We start from the raw sequence: 24,270 nt of genomic DNA, 5'->3' as shown, positions 1-24,270 counted from the left end.
TGTGCTGTATTATTTACATTCTGTGTTTTTGCTTTTCTTGTCACCAGCAACAGAGGTGCCTTTAAAATACATCTTTCAAACAGTATTTTTTCATAAATATGTCACATGTAGTGCCATACAGTATGTTTCTGTGTGATGAACTCCAATGGAAGTTGTAAAAAAAACATGAGAGGAGGTAAATAACTCTGTAAATAACTCTGATGTTTTTGTGACAGAAGAAGCCAGCGACTTTAGTGCCAGCGTAGACGCAGAGGAGAAAGAGGCAGAAGCCACTGCTGAGGAGGAGGAGGAGGAAGAGGAAGAGGAAGGACGGAAAGATGTGGAAATAGAGGAGGAAGTGACAGCAGAAAGGGAAGAGGAAGAAGTTGAGGAACAGGCAGAGGAACCAGAGAAGGAGAGAGAGGAGGCAGAGGAGGACAGTGGCATCCTGAGCGACAAGGAACGGCAGAATGAGGAAGTAAATGAAAAGGACAACTGCTCAGCCTCCAGCATCTCCTCCGCCAGCAGCACTCTGGAAAGAGAGGAGAGGGGCAGCAATGAGAGCGGTGGGTTTTAATTAATTAATCAATTTTTATGATTTAGATTTGGTTTCAAGAACCTGCATTTGTGATTCATTTCTCTTTAATGAAACTATAAAGTCACTGGGTGTGAGCTGCAGTGTGCGTTTTGTTCCTTTCCGTCTTTAACCACATCGCCCTCTTTCCAGGCTTTAAGGAGGCAGAGGTGAATGAGAACTGCAACAAACTCCTCAACAGCAAACTCTTTATGCTCGACATGCTGTACTCCCAGAACAAGAAGCCCAGCGATGAGGAAGAAGAGGAAGATGTGGACAAGGAGAAGGAGGAAGGGGAAGGGGAGGACAAAGAGGCTCAGCAGGATGCAAACAGGCAACCTGGGGAAGACCAAGAGAAGAACAGCAGGGAGGAGAAGTCGGACCATCGCGGCAGCATCCGACCGATCGCCGAGCGGTTCGGAGACTTGATCAAGGACATCAGCACGACTCACGCTCACTTGGACAGCCCAGCCAACGAGCCCCCTCCTCCCCCTCCCAAAAAGGAATCGGACACGATCTGGGACCAGCTGCTGGCCAGCCCTCGAGAGCTGCGCATCGGGGACATCAACTTCACCGACCTGACAGAGGAAGACGACAAGGACATCCTCGATGCCGTTTTGATGGGGGGCTGCGGCGAGCTCCCGCCCCTGCCCCCGCCTCCGCCCTGCATCCCCCGCTTCCCTCCACCCCCACCCATGTTGGGCAGTTGCCCTCCACCCCCACCCTTATTTGGCAGCATGAGGCCTCCACCTCCTCCTTCATTTAACGCCCTAATTCCAGTGCCTCCTCCCCCAGAGCCGCCTCTCTTTAACAAAAAGAAGAAGACGATCAGACTCTTCTGGAGTGAGGTGAGAAAAAAAACACACACGTTATAATTTCATTGCTTTATTGATAAAGTTTTGTTGGGATGGTGTGTAAAACATTGAGAAAAAGTACGGTGGAAATGTCTTTGGACATTGGCTGCTTTAAGAACCACCTTCAGATCAGCCCTTGTACCTGGCAGTGAAAGATGGTGTTTTAATTCCAGTTGGAGGCACAAATCACCTCATCAGAAATGCTGTGAGCAAGCCATTCTTAAGGAAGGGAACGATGGAGAAATGGCTGAGGGAGTCAAATTACACAAGAACTGGATGGAAAATTGGTGGCAACAGATCTTACGGAGTGATTGAAATAAATTTTGCTTCAAAGCTTAATCAACATGTACACAGGAGAGAGAGGAGGTCAGGAGAGAGATGCAGCAGTGACTGTCTACTGTTATGGTTTAGGCTGTGTTTCAGTCAGTAGTGTTGAGTGGGCATCTTGTCCGAAATGATGGAATTATGAATGCAGAAAAGTACCAACAGATACAGTGTAATAAAATACCACCTGGAAAGCATCTGATTGGCTTCATTTTACAACATGACAGCTGTCTAAAACACACTGTCAGTGCAGCAAAAGCATACCTGGATAGGAAAACACACAATGGAACAATCAGTCATGGATTGGACTCCCCAGAGCTCAGACCTCAACATTATCGAGGCAGCGTGGAATCATCCTGACAGAGAACAGGATAAAAGACCGTCAATATCCAAAGAAGAGCGTTGAAAGTCCTTTAAGAAGCCCGGAGAACTATTCCTGAAGACTGAAAGGAAAATACAGGAAAGTTTACCTAATAGTGTTCAGGCTGTGTTGAAGAATAAAGGTGGTTGTACTGAATATGGACTTTGAAGCTTGTTATAATTGTACTTACTCTTTTTTTTTTTTTTTACCTTTTTATACTATATTTCCAAGTGTGTTTGCTGACGTTGAAACAAATTGCTGTGCATATTTCCCTATTTCTATATATTTGCTAGCAAAATATATAGAAATGCGGAGCGGGTGAAGACTTTTGCACAGCATTATAGTATGCTATAATTCGCACATCATTTAAATCCCTTATTCAACCGACAATAACACATCAAATACAGGCAACAGGACATTGTTATTACATTTTGAAAAATATATTCCTACTGTGTTACACATTGTAAGCATTCAGGACCTAAGGTGTCCAGTCCTAGAGTATGTATTAGTTTGTCTGGAAGTCTTTCGAGTGTTTTCTATTTCTTGCACAGTAGATTTATAACTTGGATCCGTCTGTGCAACAGTGAGTATAATCACTTTCAGTGGTGATTTTTAATACTGCCCTAGGGCCTAAATAATATAAGCATTTAAGATTTATTCGACTATGTCTGTATTCTCTATTGCAGAAGATGCTATGGGCCAAAATACCAAGTTGATTTTTTTTTTTAAACTGCATGTTTCCATTAGCCAGTTAAGATGAAACAGTCACCAGAAACAATGATTCACTCAACATGTTCCTTTGGCCGCTGGTATTTGTGGTTCGTTGAGTTCAGAGTCTCTCATTTACCTCTTTTATTGTAGGAAGTGGGAGTCTGACACATGTCTCCATCTGATGCACTCATGCTTGTTTTGTTTGTGATCAGGTGCGTCCGACAGACTGTCAGTACAGGGACTACAAGAGGAGTGGAGAGTCATTCTGGTCCAAACTGGAACCGGTGAAGTTGGACACAGCCAAACTGGAACACCTGTTTGAGACAAAGTCAAAGGAAATACCAGTTACAAAGGTATGTAACTGTACGATACTGACTCCAAAAACTAGTTCTAGCAGCATCTAAGAGAAGTGCTGCGAGATTATCCATTTAATAACAATAATTAGAACTAGTTCAAAATTTGCTTTTTATATAAATTCTCAAATCTTTGTCAAGCAGTTAAAAGTTTTTGTCCATTATTTTTTTACTTTGAAGGCAGATTTTTCACAGGTTAAACAAGGTCATGTGTGTCTTGATCCTGATCAAACGGTGCATTTCTGGATCGGTTGTAATTCTCACAAGGCCTCAAAATAAGAAAAATATGATCTGCAAAGAAGGGAAGATAAAGCCAGGCCTTTCGCACTTTGAACTCCTGATCCAGTGCTACCCCCCCCCCCAATATATTTTTGAGCTGAATGAGTTAGTAGTAGGTCACTTCAGTTCAGCTACTGGACTACAAATAATGTGACGGCATGATGGTGGTCTGTAGTCATCAAAGTGGCAGCGCAAGCGAAGTGGACCATCGGTGCAGAAGAAGCTTTATTCATGTTGCTCTCATAATGTGCATTCTTAACCTTCCTATTAAAATTACGTGGTTAGAATATTTAAAATCAAATAAAGTTTCCCTTCTACAGCCGGTGTACTTTTGTGACACGTATTTCTTTTGTCTCCAACCTTAAAGGTACAGTCAGTCGTTTGTTTTTATTTATTTAATAGAAAAGAATGTTGTACACATAAATTTACATTGAGTAGTGTGTAAGTACGTCTTCCAACAAACTGATGCATTCTCATGAGCTTAATCAATACATGAAAAATACATAGGACTAGACACTGGTTTGTGAAGTCCCACCATCATGTATGTGGCTATACAGCAGACACATATGTAGTACAACAAAGTTAGAGTAAAAAGGGAACTCAGGCATTTGCGTCCTGTGGAGGCAAATTTTAATTCATGCCTGCACGTTCCGACTCTGAATATGAAGGATCATACCATTTTTTTTTATCATCTGAGGGGGGTCCTGTTCATCAAAGAAGGAAAAATGGAATGAAAAAAAAGCAAAACACGACCACTATCTGAAAAAAATCTCTTGAATTGATTTCAACACACAAAAACATGCTATGAACATGCTTATTTATTCCCAATATTGTTGCAATTGCATACCGGCAGCAGAGTAGACATGCAACCCCTCTGTCTCCGGGTAGCTTAAAACTATTGGAAGGAAACATCAAACATATAAACTGTATTTACACATTGCATAGTTACAACAAGACACGTTAATCCTCGTCTTGTTCTAATAAAAAAACAGTCACAAGTTTCTGTTTGGGGTGTTTGTACAAACTCACAATGTGTTGTACTTAAATTCCTACACAGTATATTAACTTTTCCTTCATGCTGGGAGTGCAGCTCCACGTTGTTGAAATTTCACAGGAAGTATCGTAAAAGCTCCTGTCTGTGCTACACCAGCACTTCATTTCCGAGTCACTAAATATGAGGAGTTTCAGAGGGCAGCAGATGCCACTTCCCATCATACAGATCCACGGGCCAGTTTAAGCTTCACTAGTGACACTAACAAGGTCTTTGCACCTACTCTGTTACACTGTTAACTGTTGACATGCTATGACTTCCTTCCTTTAATAGTTTATGATGGCAGTGAGGTTGATACCCCTACACTGACACTCACATAAATAAGAATGCACACACACACACCTAGTATACAGCTAATCTGTCATGGTGTTTCCTGCTTCTACTGCCCATTTAGTTCCCACAGCTGCGATCAATGTAACCTGAGTGATGGGCCCTCTAATCCTTACAAGCCCATAAACCAGACCACACTGAGAAACGAGACGCAGAAAATACAGGAGGGAGCAAAACAGAGATCCAGCAGTGACCCCCTCCCCCGTCTGTATTTTTATGCTCCAGAAAACAGCGGCCGATGGCAAACGCCAAGAGATCATCGTTTTGGATTCCAAAAGGAGCAACGCCATCAATATTGGTCTGACAGTCCTGCCTCCACCTCGCACCATCAAGACAGCCATCCTCAACTTTGACGAGTATGCTCTCAACAAGGAGGGCATAGAGGTGAGAGATTCAAGCAATGGTAAAAAAAAGAAAGGGAGTGATAAACAGATCACATCTGCACTTTGCTGTCCTCTCTAATCCTACAATTTTATTTTTCCCCTCACAGAAAATCCTGACAATGATCCCCACAGAGGAGGAGAAGCAGAAGATTCAGGAGGCTCAGCTGGCCAACCCTGATGTCCCGCTGGGCTCTGCAGAGCAGTTTCTCCTCACCCTGTCCTCCATCAGTGAGCTCTCTGCCAGACTCCAGCTCTGGGCCTTTAAAATGGACTACGAGGCAACGGAGAAGGTGAAACAACAAAAACCTTAAGAGTGTTAAGAAAAATGTACTTTCAATAAGGGGAGGGAACCAACACCATCACTACATCCACATTTGAAATGATACTTAGCAAGTAAAAGTGGTTTCCTTAAAGCAGAAACAGACCACAGAGGTTTGAGCAAATGTGCTCAGCATGTGTGCTTATTGTGTGTACTCTTTAAACCCGTATCACTAAGTATCAACATCCTCTTAGTACAAAGAACATCCGCAAAGCATCAACATAGTTACATCATGACAAAATATGCACGCTTATTAGCGGCACCTCGTCTTCTGCTGGCACGGCGTCGTGTTTTATTCGAGCGAAGAATGCATCCAGGAGGAGAAGTTCAAAGCCAAAGCCTGGAGTATGAGAAACATGCTGCCCCTCTGTTACCGCCCTGTAAATTTTACAGCATCCAGCGGGATGTTGTTGTCTTTAATCTCCATGTAAGGCACGATTCTCCCCACCGCATATTCGGCAGAGCCGTGCTCCCGGCTCCGCTTTGGAAGTGGAAGCTTTAATGGAGGGAAGCATAGCATGCAGGCACACAAACACATGCACTCAAGAGAACTGGCTGCACAGAAACAAGAGGTCGACTTAATCAGAAACATGTTTTGTGATGAAGTTTGACCGAAGCAGCAACCTCTGTGGCAACCTCTCGCGACCTTAAACAAGAGCAGATGATTTTAGGTGGCAGACAACATGCACCTGTTCACTGTTTATTTAATGGCAGACTAATGAAACACATGTCTTGGGGAGTCTTAATTAACTTGTATAACTGTGTCTGTGTGTGTGTGTGTGTGTCTTTTCCTACTAGGAAGTAGCAGAGCCACTGCAGGATCTGAAGGAGGGTATGGATCAGCTGGAGAAGAACAAAACTATCCGCTACGTCCTCTCTACGCTGCTCTCCATCGGAAACTTCCTCAACGGCACCAATGTGAGTCATGACTATTACATCAGATTACTGGGAGACAAGTCAGTAGAATCCGAGTTTGTTTCTCAAAATAAACACAACATTCCTGTTCCAGGCTAAAGGCTTCGAGCTGACCTATTTGGAGAAGGTTCCAGAAGTAAAGGACACGGTCCATAAGCAGTCACTGCTCCATCACGTTTGCTCTGTGGTGGTGGAAAACTTCCCTCAGAGCACCGACCTCTACTCAGAGATAGGAGCCATCACGCGCTCTGCAAAAGTATGCTGTGCATTCACTGCTAACCTATTCTGCATCTCTACACTCTAAAAAATCAAGAGTTACATTTGCTTGCATTTTGTCAAAATAAGTCCAAAAACCTAAAAAGATAAAACATAATTTTTTTCCCCTGACTGAACTGAAGTTGGAAGCACCTCACGCCACAATCCCATTATCAAACCAGCCAGTAATCATTTAAATTTCAGAGCAGAAGGGGAAAGGGACCTTACCTGTTAAACATGCAAACAAAAGCTGTTGAGGTAAAGTGTATCCCTGGTTAGTTGTTGGTTGAATGTGTGTGTGTGATCCCAGGGCCTTTTTGAAGGTTGAGACGTGGTTTTTGGTTTAAAATTGGTGTTGTTTAGGATGAATTATTAGACACACATTTAAAAAAAAGTATGTGCAAGAGTAGTTGTCCTAAATATTTATAACAATTAAAAGTTTCACTTCTATCACCATGAAAGTTTTGAATGTGGTTGGATACTTTTAGGTGACCTTATAAATATCATGCATTTTGATTTATTAGCGCTTAAAATAAATTTATGTATGACCAGAGGATTTTGACCCACTGTAGATTTGCAATGGCCAGATCAAGGCAAGAGCCAGTGGCATATAGAATAATGTCATCAGCATGTAAATTCTACATTGCAGTTTTGAGTGGCTGAGATAAAGTTGCTTATATAGAGAGTGAATAAAAGAGGTCCAAGAATAGATCCCTGTGGAACACCTATATAAATGGTAAGTGGTCTTTAAAATGGACCTGAAACCATTAGAGGGGCTGTTCATCCAGACAACTGAGAATCATTTTTGAAATAAATTTCAATATAGGCCGAGGACATAAAGATGAACACACATATAGACATTCTTTAAATCTTTAGTATCATTTTACAGAAATCTTGTAAATGGGCACTAACATCGGCATAACTTTGTGCTGAACATTGGGGAGGTCAAGGTCTCTGTCTAAATAAATAAATAAATCTGGGTAAATTCCCAGATGATTAAAGATACAACTATTTTGCTGGTAATAACTGAAATAAGTAAAGAAAATCAACAGCCTATTTATGCAAGATAATTCCTAATTTTATTGGGGGGTTATATTGGTTGGGTCTGATTATTGGGGGGACCATAAACCCCCAAACCTCCCTGGAAATTACGCCCCTGGGCACTAAGATATCCTGTGTTTGAGTAATTTGAATTGGATTGTATAAACGTTTTTTTCAACAGGTGGATTTTGACCAGCTGCAGGAGAACTTGTGTCAAATGGAGCGGCGCTGCAAAGCCTCGTGGGACCACCTGAAGGTCATCGCCAAGCACGAGATGAAGCCCCAGCTGAAGCAGAAGATGTCCGACTTCCTCAAAGACTGCGCAGAGCGAATCATCATCCTTAAGATTGTTCACCGCAGGATCATCAACAGGTAGCTCGTCTCACAGTTTGAATCAGTTATTATTGATGTTTACCACAAAAAAACAAAACAAAACTAATTAGTCTACTAAAACCAACACTGTGCTGTGTGAATGAGGAAATCTGTGTAGTGCAACACATAAAACAGGAGGTAGGAAGGGTTGCCATCACCCTCATCTTCTTCCTTTCAGGTTCCACTCCTTCCTGCTGTTCCTTGGTCACCCGGCCTACAGTGTGAGAGAGATCAGCGTCCACAGGTTCAGTAAAATCCTCAGCGAGTTTGCGCTGGAGTACCGGACCACCCGAGAGCGTGTGCTGCAGCAGAAACAGAAACGAGCCGACCATCGCGAGCGCAACAAGACTCGAGGAAAGATGATCATGGATGTAAACACTCCTGTGAGTATTTCTCTCTCTCAAACACACACACACACACAAACACACTTCCAACCCCTTTTTGTTCTTGTTTTCTTCTTCAAACTGAAGTGCTGCTTTTTCATCTTTCTCGCTTCATTCTATTCTATTCGCAACTATTCTTTGACTTTCACTCTTTATTTCTCCCATAGTCTGATGATGAAGAGGAGCGTGAGGTATCAACTGTCTGTGTGTTTGTGTGCATGAATCCACTAACTGCATCTAAACGACTAAACGATACGTGAAAGGCACCAGGCACTGTACTGTTTGCAGTTGGATGTTTTTCTTGGTGCTTCCACTTTGCCGTGTTAAAGTTCAGAATACTCAGCTGCTAAATTCTGATCCTCTTTGATTCCGTCTCGCTCCAACAGTGTGGTCGGAGTAGCGCAGGGAGCAACAACAGCGCCCCCAGTGGGAGTCAGGAAATTGAGCAGCCTCAGGGTTTGGAGCATGCCGAGGATGCTGCAGAGCACGAGCACATGAAAGCGGTGCTGAGAACCAGCCTCGGTGGCAGTGACAAGGAGGGCAGCGGCGTGCCGGGACTGCGGACACGGACCAGGTCACGGCCTGGACGAGGAGGTGGGGAAGGGAGAAAGAAGATTTCTGGAGTTGGGTCACTCGAAAGGATTTCACTACTAAAGATTTTCTCACCTGTTTATGCAGGACGCAGCATGCAGGCATGGACTCCGCCTGTGGAGGACACTCAGATCTGTGGAGATGATGCTGCAGACGAAATCATGGAGCGCATAGTGAAGTCAGCCACTCAGGGTCCAGGAACCAGAACCCAGCCCAGAGAGAGGAGGAGATCCAGGGCCAACCGCAAATCATGTACGAGCTCACCTCTGTCCCAACTGCACGTCACGCTAATTCAAACTGAAAGCATGACCATGAAAATGTATCTAATCTAAGAAGCTGACTGCATAGTGGATGATGAGTAACACCTCCAAGAAGACATCAGGAAACAAGCATAAGAAAAAATATGTGAACTATAGTTTGAGATTTTTCAAAAAAGAAAAAAAAACACTTCAAAACCATGACACTGCTCTCATATAAATATAAAGCTAAATACAGCAATCAGAGTAGCTGGAAGCGAAGGGAAATTAAGCACCTTAAAGTCACTACAGGCAAAAACATAATTGTTTCTACATGAGGTAGAGTACAGTTTGTAGACTGTATATAAAAGATGGACTCTATACAGATGCTTAAATGACACACTGTGGTTATTAAAGTCCTGCTGCTGAAACCACAAGCATGGTGTTTTATCTGTCTTATCTTTCTAAAACCAAAAATGACCTGCCTGGTGGGTCTAACATGAAACCGAGTGACACACACACATATGTAGTTATTTTTTTGCTTCCCAAACATGTTTTATTTCATACTAGTAAATGTCTGCTTAGATGTATATTTTAGTATTTTATTTGTTGGAAATTTCAGAAAGTTGTTGCATATTTAATGCGAGTATATTTCATTCGCTCATTCGGATGAAGGAGTCTAACCCATGCTTGAGTCAAAGGCTCTCATAAACCCCCAGCTGCTCCACTCTGCATGCCAAATATACTTGGGAAAGATACTAACCACACGTTTCTCTCCAATGTCTCCATTAAATGTGAGATGGGAGAGAAAAGTTGTATAAAGCACTTTCAGTGCTCAGAGTAGAAGATATGTTTTCCACATACTCTGAGCCAGAAATCATTACTTCAGCAGCTTTTACATATAAGTTTTTACATACCAGACTTTCCAACCCTGTGTGTTGGAACGTTTCAGATCCTGATTTTTTTCTAGCAGCACATTGATAGGAAATAAAGTCATAAAACGTAATATTCAGAATCCTCCGTGTGTAAACAGTTTATTTTTTCTATTAGTCAACAAAGTGAAATCTGGCTTTATCTCATACTTAGACATCTGTTTGCAAATACCGATGTGGTAATTTAGATGGCTAGGGGCTCATCTGCATGTTTAACCTCCTAGGACCTGGCGTCCACATATGTGGACATCACATTTTGGGTTATTTAGACCAAAATACTCAATTTTGCTCTACAAGGGCCTGATATCGACTTACGAGGACATTATACTGCTACTGTTCTATCAATATTTTAAACGAATATCCTCATATGTGGCTCTCATTTTTCTTAAAAACAAAAATAAGGTAAAAAAAAAAAATCTGGTAATTCTTTGTGTTTACATTCATCGGGCCCCAATCAGCCCAAATATCAAAGAGAAATTAAAAATGAATGCCGTGGAAGAGTTTGGGTCTTAGGAGGTTAAACACGCAATTGCAAAAAACCTATTCACGTCAAAAAATAGATTCCTAATGTAAGCACTCAACTGCATAAGTTTAATGGTTATTTATGGCCTCTTAATTACATGTTCACCATTAATTTCTCTGTTTAAAACCAAGTAAATATGACTGTTATTTGTTGATTCTTACCAAAGCCAAGATATGGATTGTAATAAACCCCATGCAGAGCAGATGTAAGTCTCAGCAAGTTAATTACAGTATATTATAAATCCTGGAACATGCATAGAGTTAGTAGTTTGTATGTAGTGCAGAACTGGAGAGCATGAAAACATCACACGACTGCACGGTGACTCTCTGCGTCTTCTCTTCACAGTGAGGCGGACGCTGAAAAACGGCCTGACGCCAGAAGAAGCTCTCGCTTTAGGGCTAACTGATTCCCCAGAGCCACAGATGTGATCATCCACCTCTCGCCGTGAAAACTCAGCTTCAGATGTCTGTGTGAAATCTCTGTCAGCCTTTGTCCTTTTAGGTTTTTCCCAGCGGCTCTTTCTGCCTGATGTTTCTGAGTGAAGAGGCGGCATTACGACATTTTCACCTTCCAGAAGAAACAGTGGAGGTCACGAGGGAATGCTTCTCATAAGGACTGATTCTGTTCAGTTAGGCAAGGAAAAGGAAAATGTATTCAAGTGACGCTGCCTCTACACTGAATTATTTATTTATCTGAAAAGGATTTGAATGCTGGGATGATTTTCGCTTGTGAGTGTCAGCAGCTGTGACGTCGCCGTTTTTGGGGTTTGTTTGTTTTTTTTTCATTTGTTTAAACTGTGAATTTTGGTTGTGAAGTTTGCCAGGCTGAGGAGGAATTTGAATTTGTTCCCAGGAGAAAAAACAAAGATTATCAGTAAGAGCATCTACACATCTGAAAAGTAATGAGCGTGGCTGTGCTTTTGTAGGGACGCGAAAGGTTATCAAGCTGATGAGTGCCTTTCACTTCAAAGGGGCGATGCTGTACCTTCGTTCTCTCTTCGTTAACGTATTCACGTCCTAAATTTCACTTCCTAAGGCACGGTTCTCATGAGTATTACTGTTGAAAATCTGTTTTGTTTGTTTTTTGTTTTTTTCAGTATTTATTTGCAAAGCTCTGACGTCTTGCACCTTAAATAACATTAAAGTGGACCCATTGTGCTCATTTCCCACTCCATATTTTTAGTTTTTTTGGCTCCGCTAGTTTAAAAGGAATCCTCTTTAATCTTAACACAAGCCGTTTTAACTCCCTCCCCCGCCCTTTAAGCCAACTCTTTTCTGATTGGCTTTCTCTTAAAAACAAAAGATTTGATCGTTTAGGGATATCTGCTCTCATCGATCATACAGTGCCATGAGTAGGAAGGAAAAAAGGCTCAGTTTTGAAGTGTGTGGCTCTCGGGGCTACTGCATATATGCTGACCCGCTTACTTGAAACTGCATACGCCACTGTAACAGTGCATATTTGCCAGAAAACAAGGAAGAGCATAATAAGTCCACTTTAATAGTCTTATGCTGAAATGAACGACTGATTGAAAACACAAAAAATAGTTTTTATCTCAGAGGAACTGTTTGTAAAGTGTAAAAAGAAAAAAAAGATATGGACTTTTTTTAAGAAACAAAAACATTTTAATAATCTATTTTGAGGAACATGCAGACAGTTCTGCAGGATATGTGTAAATGCCCTTGTCAGCTGCCAGGTCCTAAATACTGTAAACTCTACAGTGTGCATGTTTAGTGCATTTCACATTGTGTATTATTTTTGTAATTGCTGTAGAAACTTGTATTATAGTCTGAGACAAAGGATCAATTGTGGCTTGTTTTTTCTTTCTGTGGATTGAAGGAATGTGTTGCTCCCTGCTGAGAGAGAGAGAGAGAGAAACAGAGAGAGGAGCATTATCTGGACGTTTGATTTGAGCTCTGTGGTCACACTCATGTCACGTACCAACTTGAACAGTCTAGACGCAAGAAACTGGGAAACACCACTGCATGAATGCCATGTAGTGAGCTGAACGTTCTTATAAACACTTTCACTTGAAATGCCGTGTATACACATTCTGCAATAAAATAAATAAAAACCATAGAGTGCAAACTTGGATCTTCGTGTCATTCCTTCCCCCAGCGTTCACCTCAGTGATTGTGAGCCACGTGGTGTGGTTCTACTTGATAACCTTTGGAATAATCAGGTGCCGTAAAATGTGCTGCTGCTGCTGCTGCTGCTCGCTTTACGGTGTTTGTCCAGTTTGTGCAGCTCTGCATTCATTCATGGTTTTGTTAATCAGTGCTCAGCGCTGCGTCTTTGGTCCCTGCGTCCATGGCAAAGTTAATGAGTCTGCTGTGGGGGGCTGGATCACCTCCCTGCTGGCGTGTTATGATCACTCTGGAGGAGAAGAAGCTGCAGGGTTACAAACGCAAACTGCTGTCCTTTGAGAAAGGAGAGCACAAATCTCAGGAAGTCTTGGAAGTCAACCCAAGAGGACAGGTAGGTGCACCGCACCCATAATGTTCACAGCAAAGTGTACAACCATGACATAACAGCCTTAAAAAACAAAACAAAACAAGTATTATAGTTATTTTAACACATATCAACAGGGGTAGCGTCTGGATAGAAGACCAGTCTCTTACTGACAGAGATGAAGGCACAATGTGGGAGCAGCTAGCACATAGACTGTATGTAAAAGATGTCTGTAGAGTCCCTGTTCAGGTGTGTCTGAAAGCTTGTTTTTCAAACTCTAGGTACAACACACAAACAGGGGCATCTGGTAATTCGTCCTAAGTAACGTGCTAACAAAAATACAAGAATTTCATTTGCTCTCAAAGGCACTAACAGCACAGATACAAGGTGCACTACACAATGATGAGCCTCAAAACCTGACGTCTTCTGCCAATTTTTTTCTGTCAGCTTCCCGCGTTCAAGCATGGAGACATCATACTGAATGAGTCCTGTGCAACATGCTTATACCTCGAGGTAAACAGCAAAAAGTAAATACTCTGAATATTTTATTTAATTACTTGAATTTATTGTATTTATTATTTGTTTGGCTTTAGTACACTGCTTTGATTATTGTTTTCTCACCGTTGAAACAGAATCAGTTTAAGTCTCAGGGCATCAGGCTGATTCCTGACAGTGCTGAGGACCAAGCTGCGATGTACCAACGCATGATGGAGGGCCTTGCCCTCACTGATAAACTCAGTAAGTTACACTTGCACAAGTCTGAGCACTGAGTTACAGAGGGGACAGAAGCCATGAAGACAGTCACACATTAATGTGTGTTCTGCTTCAGATTCAGTTATCTACTACGACTGCTCCGTCCCTGAAGAGGAGAGGCACGACTCTGCTGTAAAGAGAAACAAAGAGGCTCTGACTGCTGAACTCAAACTGTGGGAGGGCTACCTGGAGAATGTACGAACAATACGCACACACTTGTGTACACTTGCAGGCACTCACACACTGTGTTGACAGTACTGCGTCTTTCACTTCTCCATCTAGGTGGCTGCTGGCTCATACCTAGCAGGGGCCTTCTCCCTAGCCGATGTGATCGTCTTTCCAAGCATCGCTTGTGCATTTCGTTTCGGGTGGGTAGCTAAGCAGTTGATTTGTGTGAAGCTGCAGTCCAATCGGCTTTTTCCAGTAACATGATGTGTTTTCTCTTTAGGCTGTCTGTGGGGCATTATCCTAAATTGGCCAAATATTACAGCCTGCTGAAAAACAGAGCCAGCATTAAAACCACGTGGCCCCCACACTGGGTGGCCAGTCCACAGGGTTATGACATCCTGAAGGACCTCTGAAACACAACGAATCCTCCCTTTGTCATTTTAGAGAATTCCTGTAAGTCCGTGAAATAAAAACATTTAAACAGCTTGCTTACTGTACTTGACCACAGCCGCAACAAATCACCTTATAGGTAAAGCTTTGTTAAAGCACTTTGGTTTTGGGTCCTTCTCCCATGTAGTGAGAGGCAATATGACCTTTTTGTAGTGTGAGGAGAAAGTTTTCCATCATGTTGGGCGGTTTTCAGAGTAGGGATGGGTATCGTTTAGGTTTTATCCGATACCAGTACCAAACCGGTACTTTTGAAACCGTGCCGGTGCTTAAATGGTGCTCGAACCGGTGCTTAAAGAATAGAGAACACAGACTTTGTCCAAAAACCTCTTATGTTTAGCTGTTTTTTTGTAAAAAGATAACAATTTTAGCCTTTTCTGCAGCTATAGGGGATATATGGTATCACTCTTGGCTGGAAGCAGTGCTTAAACAACGCTGCTTTTCGGTCTGGTTACTACCGTTTATGTCAGAACCGGTGCCATAATCGGATACCGGTACCCATCCCTATTTCAGAGTCACCTCCTCCATTCACATGTAGGATCCTGGAAGGGTCATTTCTAGGATGACTTTGTTCTCTTTATATGCTCCACATTAAGATCAATTGTCAAAGAATATGGAATTTCATCTAACTATTATGCTGATGACTTAGTGATCTATCTCCCTCTCAAATAAATAAATGAATTTTGAACCTGAATGAGCATAAAACACAAGTGGTAGTATTCGGGCCTCCTGACCCTCACTCCTACTCAAAAGGTGAAAGCTTCATGTTTGATAAACAAATAAAAGCTGTTGTTAGAGCTAGTTTCTTCAAACTGAGGTTCTGAGGCTCTGCTTTGGTTTTGGGTTGTTTTGACAGTCACCATATAAGACCATATTCCCCCTGCTTTGGCTTCTTTGTTGTGTTTAAGAAGTGATTTTAAAATCAGCATGTCTCTACCTTCCTGATCTTTTAACTACACACTCTCCCAAAATATCACTGAGGTCAGCTGACCAGATGCTTCTGCATATACCTGAGATCGGGCCTTTGCTGTAGCTGCCACTGAACTTTGGACCTGCTTGCTGCTTCACATCAGGACCTGACCATTGTCTTCAAAACATATTTTTTATTCCTTGGCTTTTTCTCTGAGTCTTAACATTCGTTATTTGTCTGTATTGTGTTTTTTTATTGCTTTTACTGGCTTATTATTTTATTTTTACATCACCGAGGCTGACGCTTGTTGTTTATATATTTGCTTACAAATAAAATGACTTAATGTTCGGGAACAGAATTAAGTTTTATTGCAATAAATATTAACACAGCTTCCATCATTCATAAAAACAGCTTATTTATTTCAGGTCAGTCACCTTTCTAATTATGCTAAAATACTATATAATACTATATTGTATTGGGATAGAGGCACATGTGAATATTTGGAGGAGGATGTGTACAATGTACATCTTGTCATCGACTACACAAAGTGCAGAAGGTACAAAAACAAACAAATTTTTTTTTATTATTATTTCATTTTCTTTATTTCAACAAATCATTCAGTGGTGACTATCAAAAATATAAAGGAGGCAAACTGATAGAAGATGACTGAGTTGTAGTTTCTTCTTCCAGCCAGTAGATGGCAATCACGTTCTTATAAAAGCTTGACATTCCCTCCTACAAACCATAAGAAAAGTAACTGGGTATTTTTCTTATGCGCTGTTGCTTTTGTCGTCCAGTTCAGTGACCGTCCAAACTGTGAATCTCAAGTTAAAGCCATGGCCAAGGCAATGACTCTGCTGTGGGCGACCGGCTCTTGTCCCTGCTGGAGGGTGATGATCGCTCTGGAGGAGAAGAGCCTGCAGGGCTACAACCAAAAACTGCTGTCCTTCGATAAAATGGAGCACAAGTCCAAAGAAGTGTTAGATATAAACCCCAGGGGACAGGTAGAGACGATCTTTTATCAAATCACCCCGCATAACTAACAAAACACTTGACTTTGCACCATAATGTTATATAATAGCCTCACGTTAACGTCACGGTCTTAAACACTGATATCTGCGCTGTTGCTCTGCAGGACGGTTAACGGATAAAGAGTTGCAGTAATGGCGGCAAATAGTGTCAACTCTGATTAATGCTTTTACAAAATCATAAAAACTGAACGTTTCATTTAGCGTATATTTCTTTACTCAAGGAGATTTTTTTTTCTTTTTCTTTTTTTCTTCAGGACACGCCCTGCTGCACCTGATTGGATGAGCATTTCTCTTGAAAAAATATGGGCTGTAGAAATGAGCACGCGAGTTTGCAGCCGTGTTTCGAACTGCACCAACGTGGCGGCTCGTTTACATTAGAGAAAAGTTAACTGAAATGTGTTTATGAAAGCATCTGAGGCGAGACATTCACCGTGTAGCTGTCTTCATTTATCATAAAAACCGACTAGTTTAAAATGTTTAAATGCATATTAAAGCTTTAAGATAACCAGTTTGAACTTGACTAGGATATATTCATCAGACTTTAAATGCGTCTTATTGAATTTATTTATTAGGGAACAGCACAAAAGCAGGACAGTGCTTAATAAAATGTAGAAATGAGGGGTTGTATGGTTGAATATGGGTTCTTGAATATAACCCTCAGCTGACTAAGTGTAGTAAAATAAGCAGTTTAATTTACATCTTTCTTTACACTTTCCAAATCTCAGACTGGAAACTGGCCTTTAACCATAACTACTGGAAACACTGCAGAGTGTTATTTTATCCCAGTAAAGTTTTGTTAAAATAAGTAATCAATTTTTTTAAATTGTATTTGTTTGATATACAAACAGTTAACCTAATTAACACCCAGTAGCCTTAGCATTAAAACCTGTTATACAGTACCTAATGACAGATTTCTTGCTGACACTATTATAATTTCTTTTTCAGATTCCCACTTTCAAACATGGAGACAATGTCATCAATGAATCGTACGCAGCCTGTTTTTACCTGGAGGTGAGAACGTCATTTTGACAAAATATTCACTCACACTGAATGCAACATCACAAAATGTGCCCCAGTTAAATGTGTCTTTTTCTAATGTCTTGCAGAGCCAGTTTAAAACCCAGGGAACCAAACTGATCCCAGATGGCCCAGCAGAACAAGCTCTGATGTACCAGCGCATGTTTGAGGGTCTCACATTCTACGAGAAACTCAGTAAGTATTATCTGTATTTTCAAATCTTGATATCTGCTTTTATAAATTATTCCTTTGAGCCTCAATTCTCTCAAGGAACTTAGGAATGCTGCAAAATGCATATCTCAAATTTTAAAGGAACCTTTTTTAATCAGAGTATTGCATAAAGTCAGTTACACTTGTGGGATATTGATCTGGTCAGTTTAGTAGCAGAGGGTAGCATGAAGTGATACCTGGACCCTAGAGGTAGTCCAACTCCTCCAGGATACGAACCATTGACAGGAGGTTTGCTGTGTCTCCCAGCACAATCTCAAGAACATGGAGGAGATTCCAGGAGACAGGAAGTTACTGTAGGAGGCCTATACAGGGCTGTAGATGGTCCTTAACCCATCAACAGGACCAGTATCTGCTCCTTTGTGCAAGAAGAAACAGGGTGAACACTGCCAGAGCTTGAATATGACCTCCAGCAGGACACTGGCATGAATGTCTGACTAAACAATCAGAAACTGACTTCATGAGGGTGGCCCCTGTCCTCACTGCCTGACGCCATGGAGCCAGATTTGCTTTTGCCATAGACTAACAGAATTGGCAGGTTCATCACTGGTTCCCTGTGGTTTTCACAGATGAGAGCAGGTTCACCCTGAGCACGTGTAACAGACGTGGAAAGGGTCTGGAGAAGCCACAGAGAACGTTATGCTCTCTGTAACATCATTTGGAATGACTGGTCTGGGAAGACATATCCATGAAGGGACACACAGACCTCTACAGGCTAGGCAACAGCACCCTGACTTCTATTGGGTATCAGGATGAAATCATTGGAACCATTGTCAGCCTCTACGCTGGTGCAGTGGGTTCTTGGTTCCTTCCGCACAACTGTGCCCGGCCTCATGATGAGAGTATGCAGGGAGTTCATGGAGGATGAAGGAATTGATACATCAGCTTGCCCTCACACTCATCTGACCTAAATCCAACTCAGCACCTCTGCACACCATTTTGAATTGCTTGAGTTACATTATCCTCCATATCAGTGTAGATATCAAGCATGTTTTTTCCCATTTCCTGTTTTAATACTAAGTGCTGATATTATTGGAATATGTTAAAATCAAGTGTGCACAACAATCTTTTGTTACACAAACAGCACTAGAAACAGTGCTGTAGCTGTGATGTGAAACAGTCTAAATGTAATTATTATGATCTCTGTCGGCTCACTGAAATATTTTTGTCCTACAGCGGCCACCATAGGGACGATTATGCACTTGAATTGGGAGGGGTAGGAGAACAGTTTTCAGTTAACTGCAATCTGACATCTAGTGGTAACATTTTGCATCTGTAACGTTAATATTTTACGTATAAAGTTTTGTTTTTCAGCTGCAGTTATCTACTATGAGTGGTATGTCCCTGAAGGTGAGAGACATGAGTCGACTCTGAAGAGAAACAAAGAAGCTCTGGTCACTGAACTCAAACTCTGGGAGAGTTACATGCAGAAGGTATGTGCATGAACACACAAACTCAGACAGACTTCGCCTGCTTTGATTTGTTCCAACTGTATTTTTTCTCTTTTTTTTTTTCAAGCTGGGCTCAGGCTCTTACCTGGCAGGACCGTCTTTCACGCTAGCAGACGTGGTCGTTTTTCCAACAGTTGGCGCACTCTTTGGGTTTGGGTAAGCACGCAGAGGCTGTTTGTATTTCCATGTGGTCTCATCAGTAAAATGAAGGATGATCTGTAGACATGGGACTTGAAATCCTTCTTAATTCTGATTCGTAGGTTGTCTCCAGAGCGTTATACTAAACTGGGAGAGTACTACAATCTGCTGAAGGAGAGACCCAGTGTCAAAGCCAGCTGGCCTCCTCATTGGTCGGAGAACCCCAAGGACCAAGATACACTGAAAGACACACTGAAAGACATCTGATATTCATACACAGATGTAAACATGATGCTGTATAATGACAGAGCAGCTTTTGTTGCCCTTATGCATTCTGTGTATATCTAACAACAGTTTCTGGTTACTCATACATGTTCAGCTTTGTCTAATAGCAGAATAACTCAGTCACACTATCGTAAAGTAAAGAACTAGTTTTCCCTGCTCAAAGCTAGCTCAAATGCTTTGTGTTTCCATGACTTTGCATAGAGACGTTAGTTCAGTATTGCATCCTTTCCACAACTTTGCATCTTTTTCCAGATAATAAAAAAAAATGCATTAGCTTTGTAGACATGCACTGATTCAAGACTTGCACATTTGTAACAAAAATCTTCTATTTGCAATACACATACAAAGTCACCTGTTATGTCCCTCTGCAGCCCCTAATCTCCTCAATGTTTTCAGATGGTGCTAATTGGCCACACCTAGTCAGGTGTGGATAAAATCATACCTGAGGCAAGCTTCCAGGGAGATCACTTGTCTTTGCTTTGTTGGCACTAGCCATTTTAGCCAACCTGGTATTCCATTTTAAGAAAAAAAACCTCTTCTCACTAACACTCTGGTATTCATCTTTTTTTTATGTTGCGGGTTTTGAGCCGGGTTGTAACATCACCTCATGTTTTATTCTTTGTTGGATCCATTTTCTGAGCTTTTTAGACATTTTCCTGAACTTTCTCTGTGTTAAACTACGAGTGGCCAAATCCAGTCTGGCACATTCTTAAAAAGAAGGAATGCACAAAACGCCTGAAAACCACAGAAGACAAAGTGACAATGATGATGATTTCAATTCAGAATTCTTTGAGCATTTTGTCTACATTTCATCCGTTGCAGGAGCTGTGACCCCCTTCTCTTCTCTGTACGTGTTGTGCATGGTATAGTTGAAGGCGAGCCACAGACCAATGAAGTCAGTTATAGGCAATACAAAATAGAACATTTACAACAGAAGAAATGTTCCCAGTTTTTTTTCCTATTTTTACTCACTGACCTTATACATTAAATGTTGCGATAACTTTCCATCAGTTATCCTTAATGAAAACCACTGTAATTCTACTAATGTCTAAATATTTTATATTGACATAGAGGGTGACCACATTTGCTTGTCAAATATCATAATGTCTTGTCACCAACAACATATGGATGGTACACAAGCAAACACAAAGTGTGATAACAGAAGTGTCCTTCTGTATTTGCTTTGAACCTGTGACGCTATGCAACACGATGGCCCCCTGAGTCCACATTATTATAAAAAGCTACATTTACTCTTGGTAAAAAAAAAAGACACTGAGATCATCAGGACAGGGATGGATCTGAATTCTGGGGTTCAGAGGTTTGGAGAAACTTTCTTTCTTTCATCACAGCTGAGCTGTCCTTTCAGGAACATCATCTGTAAGCTCATCGCAGGGATCAAGCAGGACTCTCCATCTTCACCAGCAGCTCCCTCAGAGGGAAATCTTTACAACTCCACCCCAGAAGATGAACAACCCCTGGACTTTGTGATTGTGACCTTTGCTTTGTGCAATGTTAGAAGCTCAGAGGCTCTGGACTTTTACACAATGATGTTATATTCAGTCCTGTATCACATTATATATTTACATTTGAAATGATCCTCTCTGGTTAGTCTTGTATGAATGAGTCTTAATTACTTCATGGCTGCTAACACAACGTTAGCAATGTTAACACAGTGTTAAATAATTCCAGGTTAAAGTTTTTGGTTCAGCATACAAATGAAGACCTTTTATCTGTTATCAGACTTTTTTTTTGTTAACGTTGTCTCATGCCCTCTTCATGCAGCTTCATGCAGCTGAACAGTCTGAGATCAGCAGCTTTCTTAAACAGCAAACTATTTATTCTCCTGAGTGTAAAGAATTTAACTGTTTGGCACCTTTGCTGCAAAAAAACAATTCCAAATAAGAAACCAAATTTACATCATCATTCCTCAGTTGTGAAAGAGACATCCCAACCAGCCACGACAGATGGCTGAAGCCCTCCCTGAGCCTGTTTCTGTCTGAGGTTTCTTCCTGTTAAGAGTTTTTCCTTCCCACTGTCGCCAAGTGCTTGCTCACAGGGGATTCTCTAATTTTTGGGGTTTTCTCTTATAATAACTTGAGGCAATGGTTTCTTTGATGTGGAACCTTTAAACCATATAAATATTCCTTTTAATCTGCAGCAGTGATTATTCATATTTTTGCATAAACAAATTGGGGTTCCAATTAACTAAATTAACTAAATGACACAAAAGTGATATTTCAATTACTAGAGTGATATTGTTAAAACATGTAATCAATACATAAAATTAAGGAATTTTTCCATCTCATGTCTCAGCATGAACCTATTTTAGCTTGTTAGCTGAGAGAGTTACAAAAAAGCAATCCTGGGAAGAAGGTTTTACTGACAACTTTAAGAGGGAGCTATAGTATCTTACAAAGTAGCTTTGTGAGTGCTTACATTGTAATGAATTGTTATTAAAAAGTCCACTAAGCCCACATCACCGCTTCTATGTTGACATGAAGAAATATAATGCAAATTGGCATTGAAGTTACTTTTTTTGTTAGGGAGGATTTGTTTGTTGTTGAGTGCAATGTTAAAATAAGTTCTTTAAAAATAAAAAAATGCAAGAACGTGTTACTTTTTCTCCAAAACTCACAAACCAATCCCTCTGGGGTAATTGCATTGATAAACTCTTTTGCAAGAATAGTTCAAGTTCAAGTTTTATTTGTCATATGCAAGTTAGCACAGGGTCAACATTGCAATGAAATGTGTTTGACGAGCAGCAGTCACTCAGCAGCATGATACAGTACAGAAAATATAGTAAAATATAATAAAATAAAATATAAAAATATAAAAATGGTAAGGAGCTAAATATTAGAGAGACATGGTAAAAGAGAAAAGATGACTAAATATATATGTATCTATAAATATAAATATATGTACACTAGTGATTAAATAAGAAAATCTTGAAAAGAAATATGACGGGAGGGCAGATGGGATATTGCACAGGAATGAGCAGCAGAAAATTACAGTATTGCACTTTAAATATAAATATCAATGACAATAAAGTGAAATGACCAGTGCAGATTAAACAGAGTACTTGTGAAGCTGCAGGGTAGCTTCTGAGTGCTGTGTTGTGTGTGTTTAAGTGTTGTGGTTGAGGTGTCGTACGGCTTGGTGGTAAAAACTGTTTTTAAGTCTTGTAGTCCGAGCAGACAGACTCCTGTAATTCAATTCAATTCAATTTTATTTATATAGCGCCAAATCACAACAAATGTCGCCTCAAGGCGCTTCATAGATACAGAGAAAAGCCCAACAATCATATGACCCCCTATGAGCAAGCACTTTGGCGACAGTGGGAAGGAAAAACTCCCTTTTAACAGGAAGAAACCTCCGGCAGAACCAGGCTCAGGGAGGGGCGGCCATCTGCTGCGACCGGTTGGGGTGAGAGAAGGAAGACAGGATAAAAGACATGCTGTGGAAGAGAGACAGAGATTAATAACAGATACGATTCAATACAGAGAGGTCTGTTAACACATAGTGAGTGAGAAAGGTGACTGGAAAGGAAAAACTCAATGCATCATGGGAATCCCCCGGCAGCCTACATCTATTGCAGCATAACTAAGGGAGGATTCAGGGTCACCTGGTCCAGCCCTAACTATATGCTTTAGCAAAAAGGAAAGTTTTAAGCCTAATCTTAAAAGTAGAGATAGTGTCTGTCTCCCGAATCCAAACTGGAAGCTGGTTCCACAGAAGAGGGGCCTGAAAACTGAAGGCTCTGCCTCCCATTCTACTTTTAAATACTCTAGGAACAACAAGTAGGCCTGCAGAGCGAGAGCGAAGTGCTCTAATAGGGTGATATGGTACTACAAGGTCATTAAGATAAGATGGGGCCTGATTATTTAAGACCTTGTATGTGAGGAGCAGGATTTTGAATTCAATTCTGGATTTAACAGGAAGCCAATGAAGGGAAGCCAAAACAGGAGAAATATGCTCTCTCTTTCTAGTCCCTGTCAGTACTCTTGCTGCAGCATTTTGGATTAACTGAAGGCTTTTCAGTGAGTTTTTTGGACATCCTGATAATAATGAATTGCAGTAGTCCAGCCTGGAAGTAATAAATGCATGAACTAGTTTTTCAGCGTCACTCTGAGACAGGATATTTCTAATTTTAGAGATGTTGCGCAAATGGAAGAACGCAGTCTTACATATTTGTTTAATATGTGCGTTGAAGGACATATCTTGGTCAAAAATGACTCCAAGGTTCCACACAGTGTTACTGGAGGCCAAGGTAATGCCATCCAGAGTAAGAATATGGTTAGATACCATATTTCTAAGCTTTTCAGCGCCGAGTACAATGACCTCAGTTTTATCTGAGTTAAGAAGCAGAAAGTTAGTGGCCATCCAAGTCTTTATGTCTTTAAGACATTCCTGCAGTTTAACTAATTGGTGTGTGTTATCTGGCTTCATGGACAGATAGAGCTGGGTGTCATCTGCATAGCAGTGAAAATGTATGCTATGTCTTCTAATGATGCTGCCTAGGGGAAGCATGTATAATGTAAACAGAATTGGTCCTAGCACTGAACCCTGTGGAACTCCATAATTAACCTCAGTGTGTGAAGAGGACTCTCCATTTACATGCACAAATTGGA

General features: G+C 41.1%; 3 protein-coding genes across 7 annotated transcripts in view; all 3 read left to right on the top strand.

The window, feature by feature from the left end:
- fhod3a (formin homology 2 domain containing 3a) overlaps positions 1-12,851 on the top strand; it is a 65,795-nt gene extending 52,944 nt beyond the window's left edge. For all 5 annotated transcript variants that reach the window (XM_085147717.1, XM_085147716.1, XM_085147718.1 and 2 more), the window contains 13 exons: positions 216-545; positions 707-1,401; positions 3,016-3,156; positions 5,042-5,200; positions 5,307-5,489; positions 6,317-6,436; positions 6,528-6,689; positions 7,911-8,101; positions 8,280-8,484; positions 8,652-8,675; positions 8,871-9,078; positions 9,163-9,327; positions 11,112-12,851. In XM_085147717.1, the coding sequence (XP_085003843.1) occupies positions 216-545; positions 707-1,401; positions 3,016-3,156; positions 5,042-5,200; positions 5,307-5,489; positions 6,317-6,436; positions 6,528-6,689; positions 7,911-8,101; positions 8,280-8,484; positions 8,652-8,675; positions 8,871-9,078; positions 9,163-9,327; positions 11,112-11,194 (2,666 nt within the window). In that variant the 3' untranslated portion in view covers positions 11,195-12,851. The remainder of the gene's footprint in view (positions 1-215; positions 546-706; positions 1,402-3,015; positions 3,157-5,041; positions 5,201-5,306; positions 5,490-6,316; positions 6,437-6,527; positions 6,690-7,910; positions 8,102-8,279; positions 8,485-8,651; positions 8,676-8,870; positions 9,079-9,162; positions 9,328-11,111) is intronic.
- Positions 12,852-12,945: 94 nt separating this feature from the next.
- Positions 12,946-15,918, top strand: LOC146493540 (glutathione S-transferase A-like). Its single transcript, XM_085147725.1, has 6 exons — positions 12,946-13,241; positions 13,662-13,727; positions 13,847-13,952; positions 14,044-14,162; positions 14,250-14,335; positions 14,416-15,918. The coding sequence occupies exons 1-6, from the start codon at positions 13,074-13,076 to the stop codon at positions 14,546-14,548; spliced, it is 678 nt and encodes a 225-aa protein (XP_085003851.1). The 5' UTR covers positions 12,946-13,073; the 3' UTR covers positions 14,549-15,918.
- Positions 15,919-16,233: 315 nt separating this feature from the next.
- On the top strand, positions 16,234-20,562 carry LOC146493539 (glutathione S-transferase A-like). The gene is made up of 6 exons (XM_085147722.1): positions 16,234-16,496; positions 17,469-17,534; positions 17,630-17,735; positions 19,083-19,201; positions 19,287-19,375; positions 19,480-20,562. Exons 1-6 carry the CDS (start codon positions 16,329-16,331, stop codon positions 19,622-19,624), a joined length of 693 nt encoding a protein of 230 aa, XP_085003848.1. The 5' UTR covers positions 16,234-16,328; the 3' UTR covers positions 19,625-20,562.
- The last annotated feature ends 3,708 nt before the right edge of the window (positions 20,563-24,270 follow it).

The sequence above is a fragment of the Neolamprologus multifasciatus genome, chromosome 22 (assembly GCF_963576455.1).
Source record: "Neolamprologus multifasciatus chromosome 22, fNeoMul1.2, whole genome shotgun sequence".
Taxonomy (NCBI): domain Eukaryota; kingdom Metazoa; phylum Chordata; class Actinopteri; order Cichliformes; family Cichlidae; genus Neolamprologus; species Neolamprologus multifasciatus.
Note: the sequence above shows the minus strand (reverse complement) of the source record. Positions and strands in the feature narration are given on the sequence as shown.